General features: G+C 32.0%; 2 protein-coding genes across 2 annotated transcripts in view; both read left to right on the top strand.

The window, feature by feature from the left end:
• The window catches only part of LOC144849819 (aspartate aminotransferase, mitochondrial-like), a 234,676-nt gene that overhangs the window by 67,878 nt on the left and 151,425 nt on the right, over positions 1 to 15,373 (top strand). The window lies entirely within an intron of this gene.
• Positions 3,632 to 8,393, top strand: LOC144850165 (uncharacterized). The gene is made up of 5 exons (XM_078707388.1): positions 3,632 to 3,746; positions 4,052 to 4,591; positions 4,980 to 5,468; positions 5,782 to 5,889; positions 6,540 to 8,393. Exons 1-5 carry the CDS (start codon positions 3,734 to 3,736, stop codon positions 7,895 to 7,897), a joined length of 2,508 nt encoding a protein of 835 aa, XP_078563514.1. The 5' UTR covers positions 3,632 to 3,733; the 3' UTR covers positions 7,898 to 8,393.

Raw genomic sequence — 15,373 nt, 5'->3', positions numbered from 1 at the left:
CAAAAACAGATGGTAGCATTCGTTTTTGTTTGGACCTCAAATATTTAAACAAGGCACTGGTCCGTCCGCAACACAGAATTCCGACACTTGAAGAAATAAATCATAGACTCGCCAACGCAAAGTTTTTTCCAAACTCGATGCCAAAGCCGGTTATTGGTCAGTAAAGTTAGAGATCACGACAGCCAGAAACTTACCACTTTTCAAACATCCTTTGGACGCTATTGCTTCCAGCGTTTGCCTTTCGGATTGTATGTGAGCCACGATATATTTCAACTTGAGATGGATTGAATCATTGGAAAATGCGAAGGTGTTTGTGGAATTGCAGACGACATAGCAGTATTTGGTTCCATTGAACAAGAACATGATGCTAACCTGATTACATTCATGAAAGTTGCAGAACAATCCGGCCTCGTTTTAAACTCAACCAAATGTCACATCAAACAAGATAATATAACATATTATTATATTATATATTATATTATATTATATGCATTACTATGAACGTTACGAAATTGAGTGGGCATCAACGTACAAATAAAATCTGTATTATAATTGAGTAAGGGAAAAAGGTTTGTTATTGTAAAACTCTGAAAAAAAAACCCGGATGAACGGATGACGCCCTATTAACTATCACTGTTTTGTGTATTACATGTAGTTCCATGTAAATAGTTTTGATTTCGTTTTTAAAGCGGTTTTAAAAATAACACACACATACAACTAGGTGACCGAGCCCACGCTACTCCACAAGTTATGATTTTCACGTCACTAAGCTGGCGATGGATTTTTGGATTATTAATTGATTATAATAGTTATAAATAAAAAAATATCGATTTGTTTACTATTGATTGATTGCTTACTGAATGTTGTAGACTATTTAAATTGTACTTACTGTTATTGGCAGCAGCCGGAAGTACAGTGGTGGTGCTAGGATTATTATTAAGTAGGCCATTTTCGAACGATGCTGGTGCAGGTTTATTGTCCAAGCATTTATGTATTAGGCTTACTGTATTATTTTACTACATTATAAGCTACCGTATGTATTTTCATCTTTGTACAATAAACTACAACAAAGGAAGGTTCTTGATTATATATTTCTTTTTCACCACCAATCCATTGGAATATACAACACTGCAGATAATTTACGTATCCCGACGGCCGCGAAAGGCCGCCGAAGGCAGTTATTTTTATTTTATTTTATTACACCTTATTTATAGATGCGGTGACCCTATACAGCGTATACTGACAATCAATGGGCCCTGTTGATGAGTGACAGTGGCTGTGTGTATACTAGTACACCGGGGTAACCCCCTACTCGTCTCGAAAGATGTACTAGGTTTTTTTAAAGTGCACATGAACCAGATGTGTACACTGGACCTACGGTTTATAGCCTTATCCGAGAAGACTCGTTCTGCCACCAAAACCATGGAGCGAGTGAGGCTCGAACCATTGCCGATGTAAATATGGCAAGGTATTAATTAAATAACTATTAACAATAACAATTATAACTTTCTAGACATTTAGTGATGGATTAGTGATTAATGATACACTAGTACTATTTCTTATAGAAGGGCTAAATGCCAATTTACACAGACGAGCGGTAATGGTAAGATGAAAATCGCATGCTTATGGCCTGATACTAAGTTGGCGATAGCTTCCGCACAGTACCAGCCGGCCGTCCGCTCCACATTTTCTATCTGGTGATATTGTTGATTGCATGTGTTAGTAAGAAAATCAAGTTACAATTAGATAACTTATTATTCACAATGTACCTTGAACCACTTGCATTTTCAAATATATGTTATATTATTGAATAAAAACGGTCTTCCTTTGGCTGTAAAAAAATGTTTAGTACCATAGCCACTGCAAATAAAATAATGCTGTACATATAATACAAATATTTCACAATATTTCCCTTATGTCAAAAATAGCCATTTGAAATAGCATGACTCTTAACTTAAGGAATTCTTATTCAAAATATATGTTTTATTTCCATGTTTATTTTCAGCAGGATTGTTTACAACTCGTCACGGTTGAAAAGGTGTTTTCACACTGATCGAACAAGCGCGTTGCATTATGAGATATGTTTTGATCGAAAACTTTGACTGGAAGTCAAAGTTATTTTTTGAACCAAAAACCTCTGTATTTCAGTTAAATGATTTTTTTCCGACTAATTTTTGGTTAAAGTTAATAACTATTATGATACTTCAAAATGACCCACTTTTTTGGAAATCTTTTTATTTTTTTGGAATTAGTCAAAGGGACAATACATCTTTAATTAATCGAATTAAAAAAAAAATAATACATGATTTGATTTTAAAGATGACTTAAAGAAAGTTAAAGATATACTCTTAAATAGTTATCCACAAAATCTGATTTATAAGCCAAACTGGAGAATACCTTGGTGATAAATATTAAAAAACATAAAAGTGTTTGAACAAATGAAGACACAAATTTTTACCTTAAATTTATACAATTTCTTATTTCGTAAATCAAATACTGTAATATGCCAACGTTAAGATTTCAACATTATGCAAATTAGGCGGAAGAATCAATCCCTTAACAAACTAGTACAGATCATGTCCATAACTACTATTGATGATAATGTCATTAGGAAGGAAGAACGACGAAATGTGTGCGAAAGCGCAGTGATTTGTGTACAATTACTGTATGTCTTGTATTCATTTCTGTTCGAACGTTTGGTAGTCTAATCAATTATGCCTACACTGAAGTGTACAACAACTTTGCAAGAAGCTGTCGCCGATAACATAACTTTTCAAACTTTACCATAACCATTCATTTGTCCGCCCGAATGGCACCCAAGTTGGTTTCCTGCTTCATTTCTACAATTAACAAGAATGTCAAATGATAACAAATGTTGATGAAAATGTGCAATATTTCATACACTATTTGTATCACTATGGTTATTCCTGAAAGTGTGCGAATTTTAAATGCTGGATTTCAAATGGACTGAAGATATGACTGACAGATAGTATACTGCATAGCTCAGAGTAAGTACAAAAAATAAAAAAAAACAAAGCCATGGGACAAATTTAAAAGCAATTCAAACACTGCATAAGGAATCTAAATTTATCATGGAATATGGCAATGATACAGCATTAAAAATATAGATAAATAATTCGTAGTAGACACACTATAATGTTTATTAATTTTTGTTTTTATAATTTTTACATTCTTTCATTTTTGCAAGTTACAAAACATTACAGTTGTGTTGTTTTATGATTGTAAATTAGCTCATTATGTCGGTGTGTTGGTCGGTCGGTGGGTTGGTCGATAAACACTAACTTGAGCACGCGACTGCAGCCATGTATATGTCCTTGTTAGTTTATATTTGTTAGTATAAAGAACTAGTTTATAGAAGTACAGTAAGTATTGTTATATTTTGGCTCAATTGGCTGTTCATATATTTGACCTTTTTAATCATGGACTTTGGTACAATATTATTCAGATAATATTGTTTTTTATCTTTATTCAAAGGTCGTATGTTCAGTTTTTGCTGTACATTATTTAATCCACTTGATATTATACATGTAAGAATTTCCTGTTATCAGTGGTTTGCAGCTCTTTCTAATTTATTTTTAAAACTGGGTAAATCTACCAAATAGAAGGGTTGATGAAATTACAAAGTTGCTTTGTGATTTCTTCTAACTATAATTGTTATATACCAATTTTATTTTGACAGAAATGAAGGCAGGAATTACGACTGTTTGACAACATGGCTAAATCAGGTACAGTATGACTTTCATTATTTAAAGTACTGGCCCTTTAATTTTTTAGATTTTATGTCATTTGTCACAGATGAAGATTGTGATTTATCTAGGATATTGTGAACTTGAATTCAGTCAGGTGTTTAGTTTGCCATTTAAGCACATGTTATTGTTTTATAGATCTAATTAACATATTACCCATTTGGTCATGTACCGTTTGTAGAGTAGAGATTTTGTTGTATTTGTAATAAAAGTTAAATCTTTTAAAATCATCAAAGAAGTATTTGTTGAAAGGTTATTTAAATATTATTTTCTATTTCCTCTAGAAATATCGGACAAATCTTTTAAAGCGGCTTTAGTATGTTTCTCAACTTGGTATGATGACCGATCACTTATCAGGAAACTGAAAGTTTTGTATCAAGGCTATATTGCAGAAGCTGACATACACAATGCCACTAAAACGATGGACTTACTGAATCAATTAATAGATTCTGGACATCTACGTCCAAAAGATCTCACTCTTCTCTACGATACCATAAAGGTCACTAATCAGTCTGGTGTTTTAGAAAAACTTCAGAATCACATACCAGTACCATCCTTTTCTAATGTTAAAGACATGGTTATTTCAAAATTCAGCCATCATCAACAACAAGTTCTGAATTTCGGAAATGCATTAATATATGAGGATGTGCTTGTTATTGATAATGTGTACAATGATCCACCAAAGAATCATAAAGATGGGTGGGATCTTATACTCCATCTACAACACAAAAACATCATTTGTGAAGAAAAGGAAAAAATGGATGAATTTATTGAGACTTTGAAAAGTCTTAAAATTCCTCTAGCTGTGAAAGCTCTTACAAAAGGTATGTTTATGTTAAAAAAACCGTTTTAATGCATTTTACAATATTGCAGTATGTAATACAGTAATAACAATAATCAATAACCCATCAACCAAATAACTAACCAACCAAACAATACTAATAACGAAATGAAAGGTTTATAATTTAAAGCTAAAGAGTGCAAAATGATTTTGACTATTACTATGAAATTATTACAATGAAATGTACTAAAATATTCAAACTCTCTAAAATCCAATCAAAAGACAGGAAGGCAAAAGGGCCTATAACACTCTTATCAGTTAGGCATTTATCAATTAATGAAATATAGCTTCAGTTATTGCATTGATTGCTAAATAGGTATACTATACTAAAGAAGTATATTTTTCAACCATTAAAGTGTCTTTTTATATAGAGGCTCAAGTAAAATTAGTTCTCAAACGAAAAAGAAAGAAATCTAACCCCAAAGATCAACTTCCTCCAAAAAAGGCTCTAAATGAATGCCTACTGTCATCAGAAAGAAGTCCTGATGAGAATCAACCTCCTTGTCAAAGTACGAACCCTGTTGACATAATAGATCATCTGGATAAACATAAAGGCAATCTAAAGTTTGGTGATTCATCGCAATTTACTGATAAACTGCAAGATCTTGTTAACTACTACAGTCAGCATGGTGTAAAATTAACCCTCATGGCAGAAGGATCGATAGTCTTCCACTTATCTGTCATTGATAAATTTGCACTAATAAATCTTTGGAAAATGCATCAAAATGGAACTCTGTTGAAAGACCTAGCTGAAATAATGGTGGCAGAGGAAAACCAGCAGAAATTATTTCAAGATGAATGGATCACGCACATTAAAAAACTTGATTACCACAATGCACTTTGTAAGCTCAAAGAAAAAGGTGAAAATAATTAATTATTGTTGGTCAGCCCTTTAACTTATAACATATAGTGTACATGTTTAATATAGTTAACATGTAGTTTTAACACAATCCAAAAGTTATCATTTAACACCTACTGGCAATTGAGTTCCACAAGGTTCCATTCCTGGACTCTTTCCTTTTAAAATATAAAAAAAAATAATCGTGCTTAGTGAGAACTGTTTTCATAAACAATTAACATAAACACCTTTCAAGTCGTTAATTTTCTTTCTTTTTTTAGATTGGTATTTATTAATTCATTCATTATCATAATTACTGTATGATTTTTTTATAGGTGACCTAAGAGAGTATGTAAAAATGAAACTTGCCACGGTATCTTTAAAAATGGAAACCGACAAACCAGCAGAAGCAATGGAATGTAACATGCAGATTGCAAGTGAAGGTGAGTTTAAGATCTGAATTACAACTGTATAGTTATCAGGAAAAATGTAGTGTGTGACACTGAAGGAAGAATCAATTATCCAATGATATGCATATTCATGTATACTTTGAAATACTGCAAATTGATAAATAATGAAATCAAGAAGGTAGGTGTTATTAGAATGTAAAAGGAGTGTGTGATTCAGAAGCTTTTGAAATTGTGGATTTGGAAAGTTGTCACTAAAACAAAATACTCCACCAATAAAAAAAAAAGGAATTGCCAGTCTGTTTTGAAGAACGTGTAGAAGTTCCTAGTAACAACTTTTTTTTGTCTGCACTGTTCTAATAATGGAAACTTTGAAACAAGGACATACAAATGTTTCTTGGCCGCAACAAAAGGGTGGTGCTCAGATTGTGTACATGTGCACGCTCTACATGTTTTCGATAGCAATATTCATGCACACGAATCTGTTTTCTTTTTTTATACAAATTCTAATCGTTGATTAGTATCCAGTATACTATTAAATATTACTTTAATACTTAATTAAGTGGGATAAAATAACAGAATGTGATATGAAATCAACCAATTAAATTACATAGAAAATTGACTTAGTGTATTATAATGTATGATTTTAAGTAGATACTTATTGTTTAAAAAAATTCTTTTTAAAGGTATTGATAGTCAGCACTTAACACGTCCACAGCTACCCAGTAGGCCTACAATGCCCGGTGAAGCTTACATAGAGGAAATATGTACTACTTTGAGGAGTTGCAACTACATAAAGCCTTTATATGGAAGTGTACTTGCAGATATTGATATCATAATGTCATTAGAAGTAGATGACCAATCTGATTTATTAAATAGGTGGATTGATAGTGAATCAGAAAGAAGACCAGCAGAGGATATTGGAAGAATGATTGCTCATTGTGTACTTGTTTCTGGAAATGAAAGTAACTTTTTATCACAAGTTGTTGAATTATGTACAAATGATGTGGTAAAGAGTCTATCTAATGAATTAAATAAGTTTAATTTAAAATATACTATTCAAAGTTTTACACATCTATTTGATGAAAGTATTACCGCATTATTTTTAATTAATCTGTTAAGTAATTCACCAAGACTTCATAAGCTTTGTATAAGATTTGGTTTAGCGAGTGATACCTTGATAAGTACTGTTCATACTCTATCACTAGAAAACGTTGTATTAGAGTTAGGTGAACTTGATATCGGAGAAAACAATCTTGGTACCATCAAAGGTACCACACTTTCCATGTTACTGTCTATTTCACCAAAACTAAGAACACTAAACATTTCTTCCTGCAGTTTATCAGGTGCTATAGCGGATTGCATGATCAGTGATTGTGTTAGTAGGAAACTAGTGTTGGCATTAGAACATCTTGAAATCAGAAATAATAATTTCTGCAATATCAAAGGTACCTCACTAGCAATGTTGCTGTTTATTTCTCCTAAACTGAGATTCATTTCCATTTCTAATTGTAGTTTATCGAGTACTATTGTTGATTGTATGGTCAGCGAGTGTGTTAGAAGGCAACTAGTGTTGAAATTAGATCATCTTAATGTCGGCGATAATAATTTGAGTGATATCAGTGGTACCTCAATTGCTATGTTACTGTCCATTGCCCCTAAACTGAAAGTCCTTAACATTTCCTTTTGCAGTTTATCAGGTGATATTGTTGATTCTATGGCTAGTGAGTGTGTTAGTAGAAAGCTAGTGTTGGAATTAGATCGTCTAGACATCAGCCACAATAATCTGGGTGATATCAAGGGTACCTCTCTAGCCATGCTTCTGTCTATTTGCCCTAAACTGAGATCATTTTCAATCTCTGATTGCAGTTTAACGGGTGTTATTTTGGATTGTGTAATTAGTGAGTGTGTTAGCAAGGAACTAGTGTTGGAATTGGATAACATTAACTTGAGAGGAAATAATGTAAATGATATCAAAGATAATGCACTTGACACATTACGCTCTATTTCCCCTAAATTGAGGACAATTTACTTGAGATATTAATTTAAATGGAGATTAGAGTTTAATAATGACATATCTATTAATATTATGTGATCAAACTGCACCTCCCCATAGAATATTTTTATGTTTGGAGGAAAACTCAATTTTTGTTTCATACTTCATAATCATTTTGATACAGACTATTGTTGAAAATTCTACAAAATAATGCATGTTTGATTTATATCAAAAAGATTTCTGTTCCATTTAACGAGAAGGATAACAAATATTTCTCCATTTAGAATTCATGCTTTATAACACACCTACTAATTAACACCCTAAAGTAAACTTTTATTTGATTAATTATTAATTTTGGTTTTGGTTTAAATTAAAAATGACTGAACTGTGCAAAAAGGTTGGTGCTCAAATTTTGAATGCGGAAGAGACCATTAGATATGGCACACTCTACAGCTTGTATAATTTGATGTATTATATTAAGATTATAATATTGTTATTAACCTAAACTCCCTTTTTCTAGTTTTATATTCTTAATTGTCTTATTGCCTACTTTCAATTGCCTTATCATGTTTTTTTGTTGAAACTGCAATTTTGTTAGCTTTTGCTATACTTTTCCTTTAGATATTTTCATATGCAAATAGATAAATAAATAGTAAACTGTTAGTAGACAGTAATTGTGGGTTTTTACTTCTTTATGGTTTGATTGGTTTGATTTTGGAATAATTGAATTATGTGTATGTTCTGACGAGTTATGGGTGTTCCGTGTATATTTTTTTTTTGTTAAAAGCAAACTTTGATGTTATTAATATTATGGCGAACAACAATAAAATAAGAATATCACCGTAAACACAAACATTATGAATGTGGTATTATCACCTTCAACGTAATTGCTAAAAATTTCTAGACCTCGTTTTTTAGCCCCGTGATCAGGACTGCTATTTTCGTTTTATCGCTCTTGCCATTTGAAGCTGTGGCTATCATGAATAAATCGAAGCGCTGCTTCCATTGAAACGTTTGGCCCATCAACATCAAAACTTTCAGGGATTTTAAACCTGAACAATTTCATTTTTTGAAAAAAAAATCCCTGTATCGACTCTTTAAAAAAAGTATCGAGGTACTATATTAGAATTATTTTACAATAAAGTGCAACACTATGAAAAATGTATTATATTGCAATTATTAGTTGCGAAAGAAATGACACGTCCAACTAATTTAGATATCAAGATGAAGAATCACTTTATTCATGAAGTATTCTGGGAACTAATAACTATGATGTCATACAAAAATAAAAACACTTTTTAAACAGTCGATATTTGCCAATTTTTTTTGGAAAAAAAATCCCTGTATCGACTCTTTAAAAAAAGTATCGAGGTACTATATTTGATTTTTTTTTTAAATTGCTAAATTTCGACCTATTTATTTTTTGATAAAACTATAAAACAGGAACATTTTTTAAAATAATATGTGGTCTGCGCATATTACCTCAACACTTTTTTTTAAACAGATGATGACAAATAAAATTCATTTCATTTCACATTTATTCAATTAATGAAAACTTAAACAATGTAAACAATATAAACAAATAATGATTTCATTAATTTGGATCAGACTTAGAGGCCAAGGCCTGTCTCAGAAAGACCCAACAAAACATAAATACAAAATAAAAATGTGTACAAATTAGGTAAAAGTGGCATAATAATAATAATATATTTATGAATGATAATTTTCCAAATAATAATTTGATGTCTGAATATTTTTGCATTTTCACATTTTTTTAGATTCTCTTTTATCTCTACTATTATTATTATAAATTAATCAATGACTTAATTAGCAATATGAAAAGTTAATAGTTAAGAAAAAAAATATCAAACTTAGTCTAAACAATAATTGGTGGGTGCAAATTAATAACAACATTTCAATATACAAAATAAACAAAGACATAAAATATCACAACTAATATGATTATATCAGAAAATCAAATGACTTGTTTTCCACTATGAAATTTATTCGCGCAAATCGAAAGTGTTAACTAATGGCAATGCGCTTGCGTATTATGATTGTCACCTACATTTTGTGACGTGAAAAAATGCGCAACCAGCCAGAACTCAACAATATTCGATTCGCGCGAATATATATTCATGAATGGAAAAATGCTTTGTGAATTCCTATCTTGGCAAAACGAGCCCAGCGTCCTGTTGTTCGATTGCCTTGATATGATCATATTGCATCGTTATAATAATTTAGTTAATTATTTAGTTAATAATAATAATAATATTTATTCGGCAAAAGTTCATAAAGTACATTTTACAATTCATCTTGCCAGGAGCAAGTAATAAGCATGAGCCCAAACAGAAAACTGCTCTTACTCCATCAAAACATGTTTAGTCATTATTATTATGTTTAGTCATTATACAAAGCAGATAATAAATAAAGCCATTTTATCAAAATGAACACAATTAAACGGAACATAAAAAAGACCATGTTGGTGGATACAGGGACCACAGTAACTGAATTTTACTGAATTATTTAGAGAATCAATGTAAGTTACAATTGTTTATAGTTCTTGACATGTTTCAGGCGTCAACTAGTTTATTACAAAGTTATGTTCACATCACATGTTCTCGGAAAGTTGCACAGCCTAGATGCTGCCCATATGATGGTTTCTTGTCAATTACCAAGATAACAGGGATAGTGTAGAAAAAACGAACAAATGTACCATATATTATACGGCTGTTTAAGGTGGTCTCTTAATACTGGTTGTCGTATTTTGTACAAAATGTTAAAAGAATGTTGGCTGCTCCTCACCATTCAACTCATAAACATTCGTTATTTGTATACTACTGTATTTAATAGCCTATTGTTTGTCAGTTCAGTCAATCATTTTTTCTTCAGAGGTAAAGTTTAAAAAAGTGTAAATTCTCAAGTATTTTGCTATTGTTTTTCTTATTTCTACAGTTACTGAACTCAATACTTAAAACCAGTTAGAGGAAAAATGACAAAATCAGCACAGTGGTCATGTTACAAGAGTGGTCAAAACAATATAGATTATCTGATAAAAATCCTAGAAAGTAGGTAACCTTTTGCCATTTTTACCCTGACTGAAACCTATTTTTAGGGTTTCTTTTGCCATTTCAGTTCCATCTTCGTCAGTCATTTTATTGTCGTTTTTATTTTATTCATGTGTTTTTTATCAAAATAAATAAAGATTGAATTGATTGAAATGAATTGTTTGTTCTTACTGCTTTGTAACTTATATATATACTATACTATGTAACAATTGATAGGATATAGACAAATCACAATATGTTGCATAATTGCAAAGACAAAACAATTTAATAAAAACGATTTCCAACTGTCTGTATACTATTGAACTAACTTCATACCAGCAAAAATACATTTCAGACATCCTGCTGTGCTCGTTATGATGACGAAGATACACCTCAAGCTAAAATTTCAAAAGGAAATGTGACGTTGCCGGAACCTCCCACAGTACCTCGCAACGTGAACCTTGAAAATTTGACGAACAATGAAAACATCTTTTTCAAAAACATTTGACTGAAGAAATGATAGAGGAGAGTCCAACGACATCTTCCCAGGCTGAATACTCCCATTTTAAGAACTTCAAGCAAGGGTATGTCAAACCATTCATGTATTGAAAATCATTTTCCTTTGTTTCTCAATCATTAATCAATCTAGCCAAATCTATCAATATTACAACGAGTGGGCAACAGACTTATGTGTTAGTTGGCTTTCATTCTATTAATTCCATTTATGCCACTTTTAATAATGTCTTTAGGGTCTGAAAGAACTGTGGTTCAGCTACAGAAATCAAGGAAGAATTCATGGCAGAACTTAAAGACATAATACGTGGAGTACAACACATCTATAATCACAGAGAAGGGCGTCAACGAACCTGATCTTACTGAACTAGATGAGCTGCCTGTTGATTTACTAATAGTATCTTTGGAGGCATTGTTAGAGCTGGAAGCATTACCGGACAAACTAATGTGTAAACAAATGGTAAGTGTATTCTGTGAAGAACAGTACTTTGTTATGGCCACTGATAATAAGTATCAGTATTGCCTTTATACTGCATAAAATGCATCATTAATAAGTTGTAATGCTACTGTGTTTTATACAATTGATGAGTACTTTTATTTTAAATTTAAGATAGGCGTGGTATGGTAAGCATCACCATCGCTTTAACCCAGAATATGACTACGTCACACTGAAGATTGTATTAATTATCATAGAGTTCATGGTGTTGCATATTGTACAATCAATCAAAATAATCTTCAATGTATTATTTTCCATTTAACATATTTTCAGATCGTAAACCTAGAGCTCATTGGAGGAAAAGATTGTAATTCGACAACCAAATGCATTCTGGACTGTCTTCTCAAGCCAGCTGTGGCAAGACAGTTTAATTGGACTGGGGCAAAGGGAAAGAAGGACTTTCAAAAACTAAATTTAATGAAAGTGATATTAGGTAGGTTTAAGGAAGAGCATTAAAATGGTACTCTTTTATGCCAACATTATATTGCAACAATTTTATCAGAAAAATACTTTTTGCAGGTTACAGTAACTATGGACACAATAACTATTTATGACATCATGCTCTCCTGTTTTTTACAGCAGCAGTTCGAGAAAAAAAATCAAATGATTCCACGAATGAGGATGTAATTGAGGCAGTAAAGACATATCTGTACAATTCTAGAGACAAAGAAGGTGGCAGAAAAGACAGACAGTCAAAGCAAATTGTTGTCCTTGACCTAAGTGACATTGTAGACTAATTGTGTTTGTATTTACATACACTAATGTACTTCATTTCATATGTTTGATTTATATGAGTCATTGTGTAGGATAAAGCCATTTACCTACAGAAAAAGCATACACAATGACTATGGCACAACTGGAATAGAGATCTGGTGAATGTATTGCCAGTGAATACTGTACATCATACAGAAAGCAATAGACTGGCCCAAAATAAAGGCAGGAGATGCTGAAGCTTTGAATGAGAAAGAGAGAAATATTTTTAAGAGAGAACATTTAAAATTATCAGATGGATAGATGAAGCATGTATAATACCATCATCATGAACGCTAAACATAGCACACTTAAGACTTCTCCAATCAGAGAGATTATTGTCTATGCATACTAAAGTGTACATAGACTTAATTAGTCTCTTGATCATTGTCAGATTCGGATAGAGCTCTTTGCTACAGGATATCAGAGTCTAGACGAAGAAGGTGTCAACACCATGTCAAGCATCTTCTCTTTATCACTCTATTCCACTTTTCTTTGTTTGTGCTGTGTATTAATTACAAATTCTTATTCATTATAATCTTTATAAGCTGTGCTGTCATATTTAATGACAAATGATTCTTTTATAATAATGCTGTTTTTACTTGATATATTGTATAGAATTGGTTGTGCGTGTTGTAAAGTGATAATTATGTGATAATATTATATTCAATGGAATTAATACAACTCTTTAGGTTGCTGGTTAAATACTAAAAGTAAAGTGGTACAACTTGAAAGTACAAAACATAATATGAACATAATGATGAAACGTCATTTCTTATCAAAAGCATTCACATTACTTCACTCGCATCACGAAAGCACGAACAGTTATCTTTATAGTTGAAGATGTGCTGTGTATTAATTACAAATAAAAGGATATGAAGGTAAAGATTTTATTCTTTGGTTTCACTTATTATTCTTTTAAGTAAAAAACCAAGAGGGATATGGGATTGAAGTTTGAAGTAAGACTAAATTTACTGTCAATATTGTCTGTTTTTGCCATAAGAGTGAGGAATATTGCTAACCAAAAATGGGTAACCAGCAATCCCAGAATGGAAAAACATGGTGCGGAATCCCTAATACAACAACCTTTTGGGCAGAATAAAAGCCCACATTAGTAGATTTAGGTCGTAATAAATAATACAAGGTAAACAAAATGTATGTATAAACAAGAAAATGGGCAAATAGATGTTCAATATCAATACATGCCATCCACATTTTATTCGGAAAATCACGGAAAGATGTGTTTCTTTTGTGGAAAAAAAAACTACCATTAGAACCAAAGGAAACCCAGAAGTAAATTATGAGTTGACAACTGAATAAATTCTTCAGAAAATGAGAGAAAACAAATTATGTTATACTGAAGGACGTTTATGATGAAACAATGTTTACAGTTTCATACGACCTCATGCTAAATAAGGCACTTCCGATAACAACTGGTCCGCTTTGTGCGAGAATTGGATAGATAATTTAATTTACAATGGAAAATACATATTTGATATGACAAGATATGACAATACTTGATGTGAAATTATCCGACCAGAAAATTCAGCCTTATTGGAGAGAAATAGTGGCTATACTACCCTAATGAGACCAGTGTCTCAAAGCCTAGAAACTCCAAGCCAATCTCTGTTACCAAAACCATTTCAAGGGTATAATACAGCCATAAAAACAATTTTACCGGTGCCAAAATCAGTACAAATGTACACCCCCGCACATCAATTAAAAGGGGTACCAATATTCACAGGAAAATCATCTAACCTACTGATTGAGGATTGGACCAGAGATGTGAAGCACATACTAAGTCATAGCAACCTACAGTTTTTGACGATAGTCATAAGCTTTCTTACTGCTAAACTTAAAGCAAATGAGGAGGCGCAGCAACAGTCTAACACGATACAACCTAGGGCACTTGAATGCTATGGCTGCGGTCAAATTGGACACATTCAACGATTTAACCAATCTACATCACAAACTGTTCTTCTACAACTAATACAGATGATACAGATAAAGTTTATTGTCCAAATACAATGAAAATTACATTGCTCATTTATCATGAATTAATTGTTCACAAAATGCAAAGGCAAACAAAATATATTCTCTACTAAATGAAGTTTATGATGAAACAGTGTTTACAGTGTCATTCAACCTCATGCAATATCAGGCACGATCGGTGAAACTTACTACTGTATGCGAGGTTGTACTTTCTTGGCATCATTGTTCATCGACCAAGAACACAACGACAGGAAGACGTATTCTTTTATACTCATGAGGGGAATGTCAGCGGCCAATTTATTTTTGAGTGCTCTACACATTTTTAAAATTAAATAAACTAAAAGTTTGAATGAGAAAGAGAAATATTTTTAAGAGAGAAACATTTAAAATTATCAGATGAATAGATGAAACATGTATTAAATACCATCATCACGAACGCTAAACATAGCGCACTTAAGACTTCTCCAATCAGTTGTCTATGCATACTAAAGTGTACATAGACTTACTTAGTCTCTTGAGCCTTGTCAGATTCGGATATAGCTCTTAGCTACATGATATCAGAGTCTAGGAGAAGGTGTCAACACCATGTCAAGCGTCTTCTCTTTAATATAACTCTGCTCCACTTTTCCTTGTTTGTGCTGTGTATTCTTATTCATTATAATCTTTATAAGCTGTGCTGTCATATTTAATGAAATTGATTCTTTTATAATAATGCAATGTTTTTAC

The sequence above is a fragment of the Antedon bifida genome, chromosome 8, assembly GCF_963402885.1.
Source record: "Antedon bifida chromosome 8, ecAntBifi1.1, whole genome shotgun sequence".
Taxonomy (NCBI): Eukaryota; Metazoa; Echinodermata; class Crinoidea; order Comatulida; family Antedonidae; genus Antedon; species Antedon bifida.
This window is presented reverse-complemented; position numbering and strand designations above follow the sequence as displayed.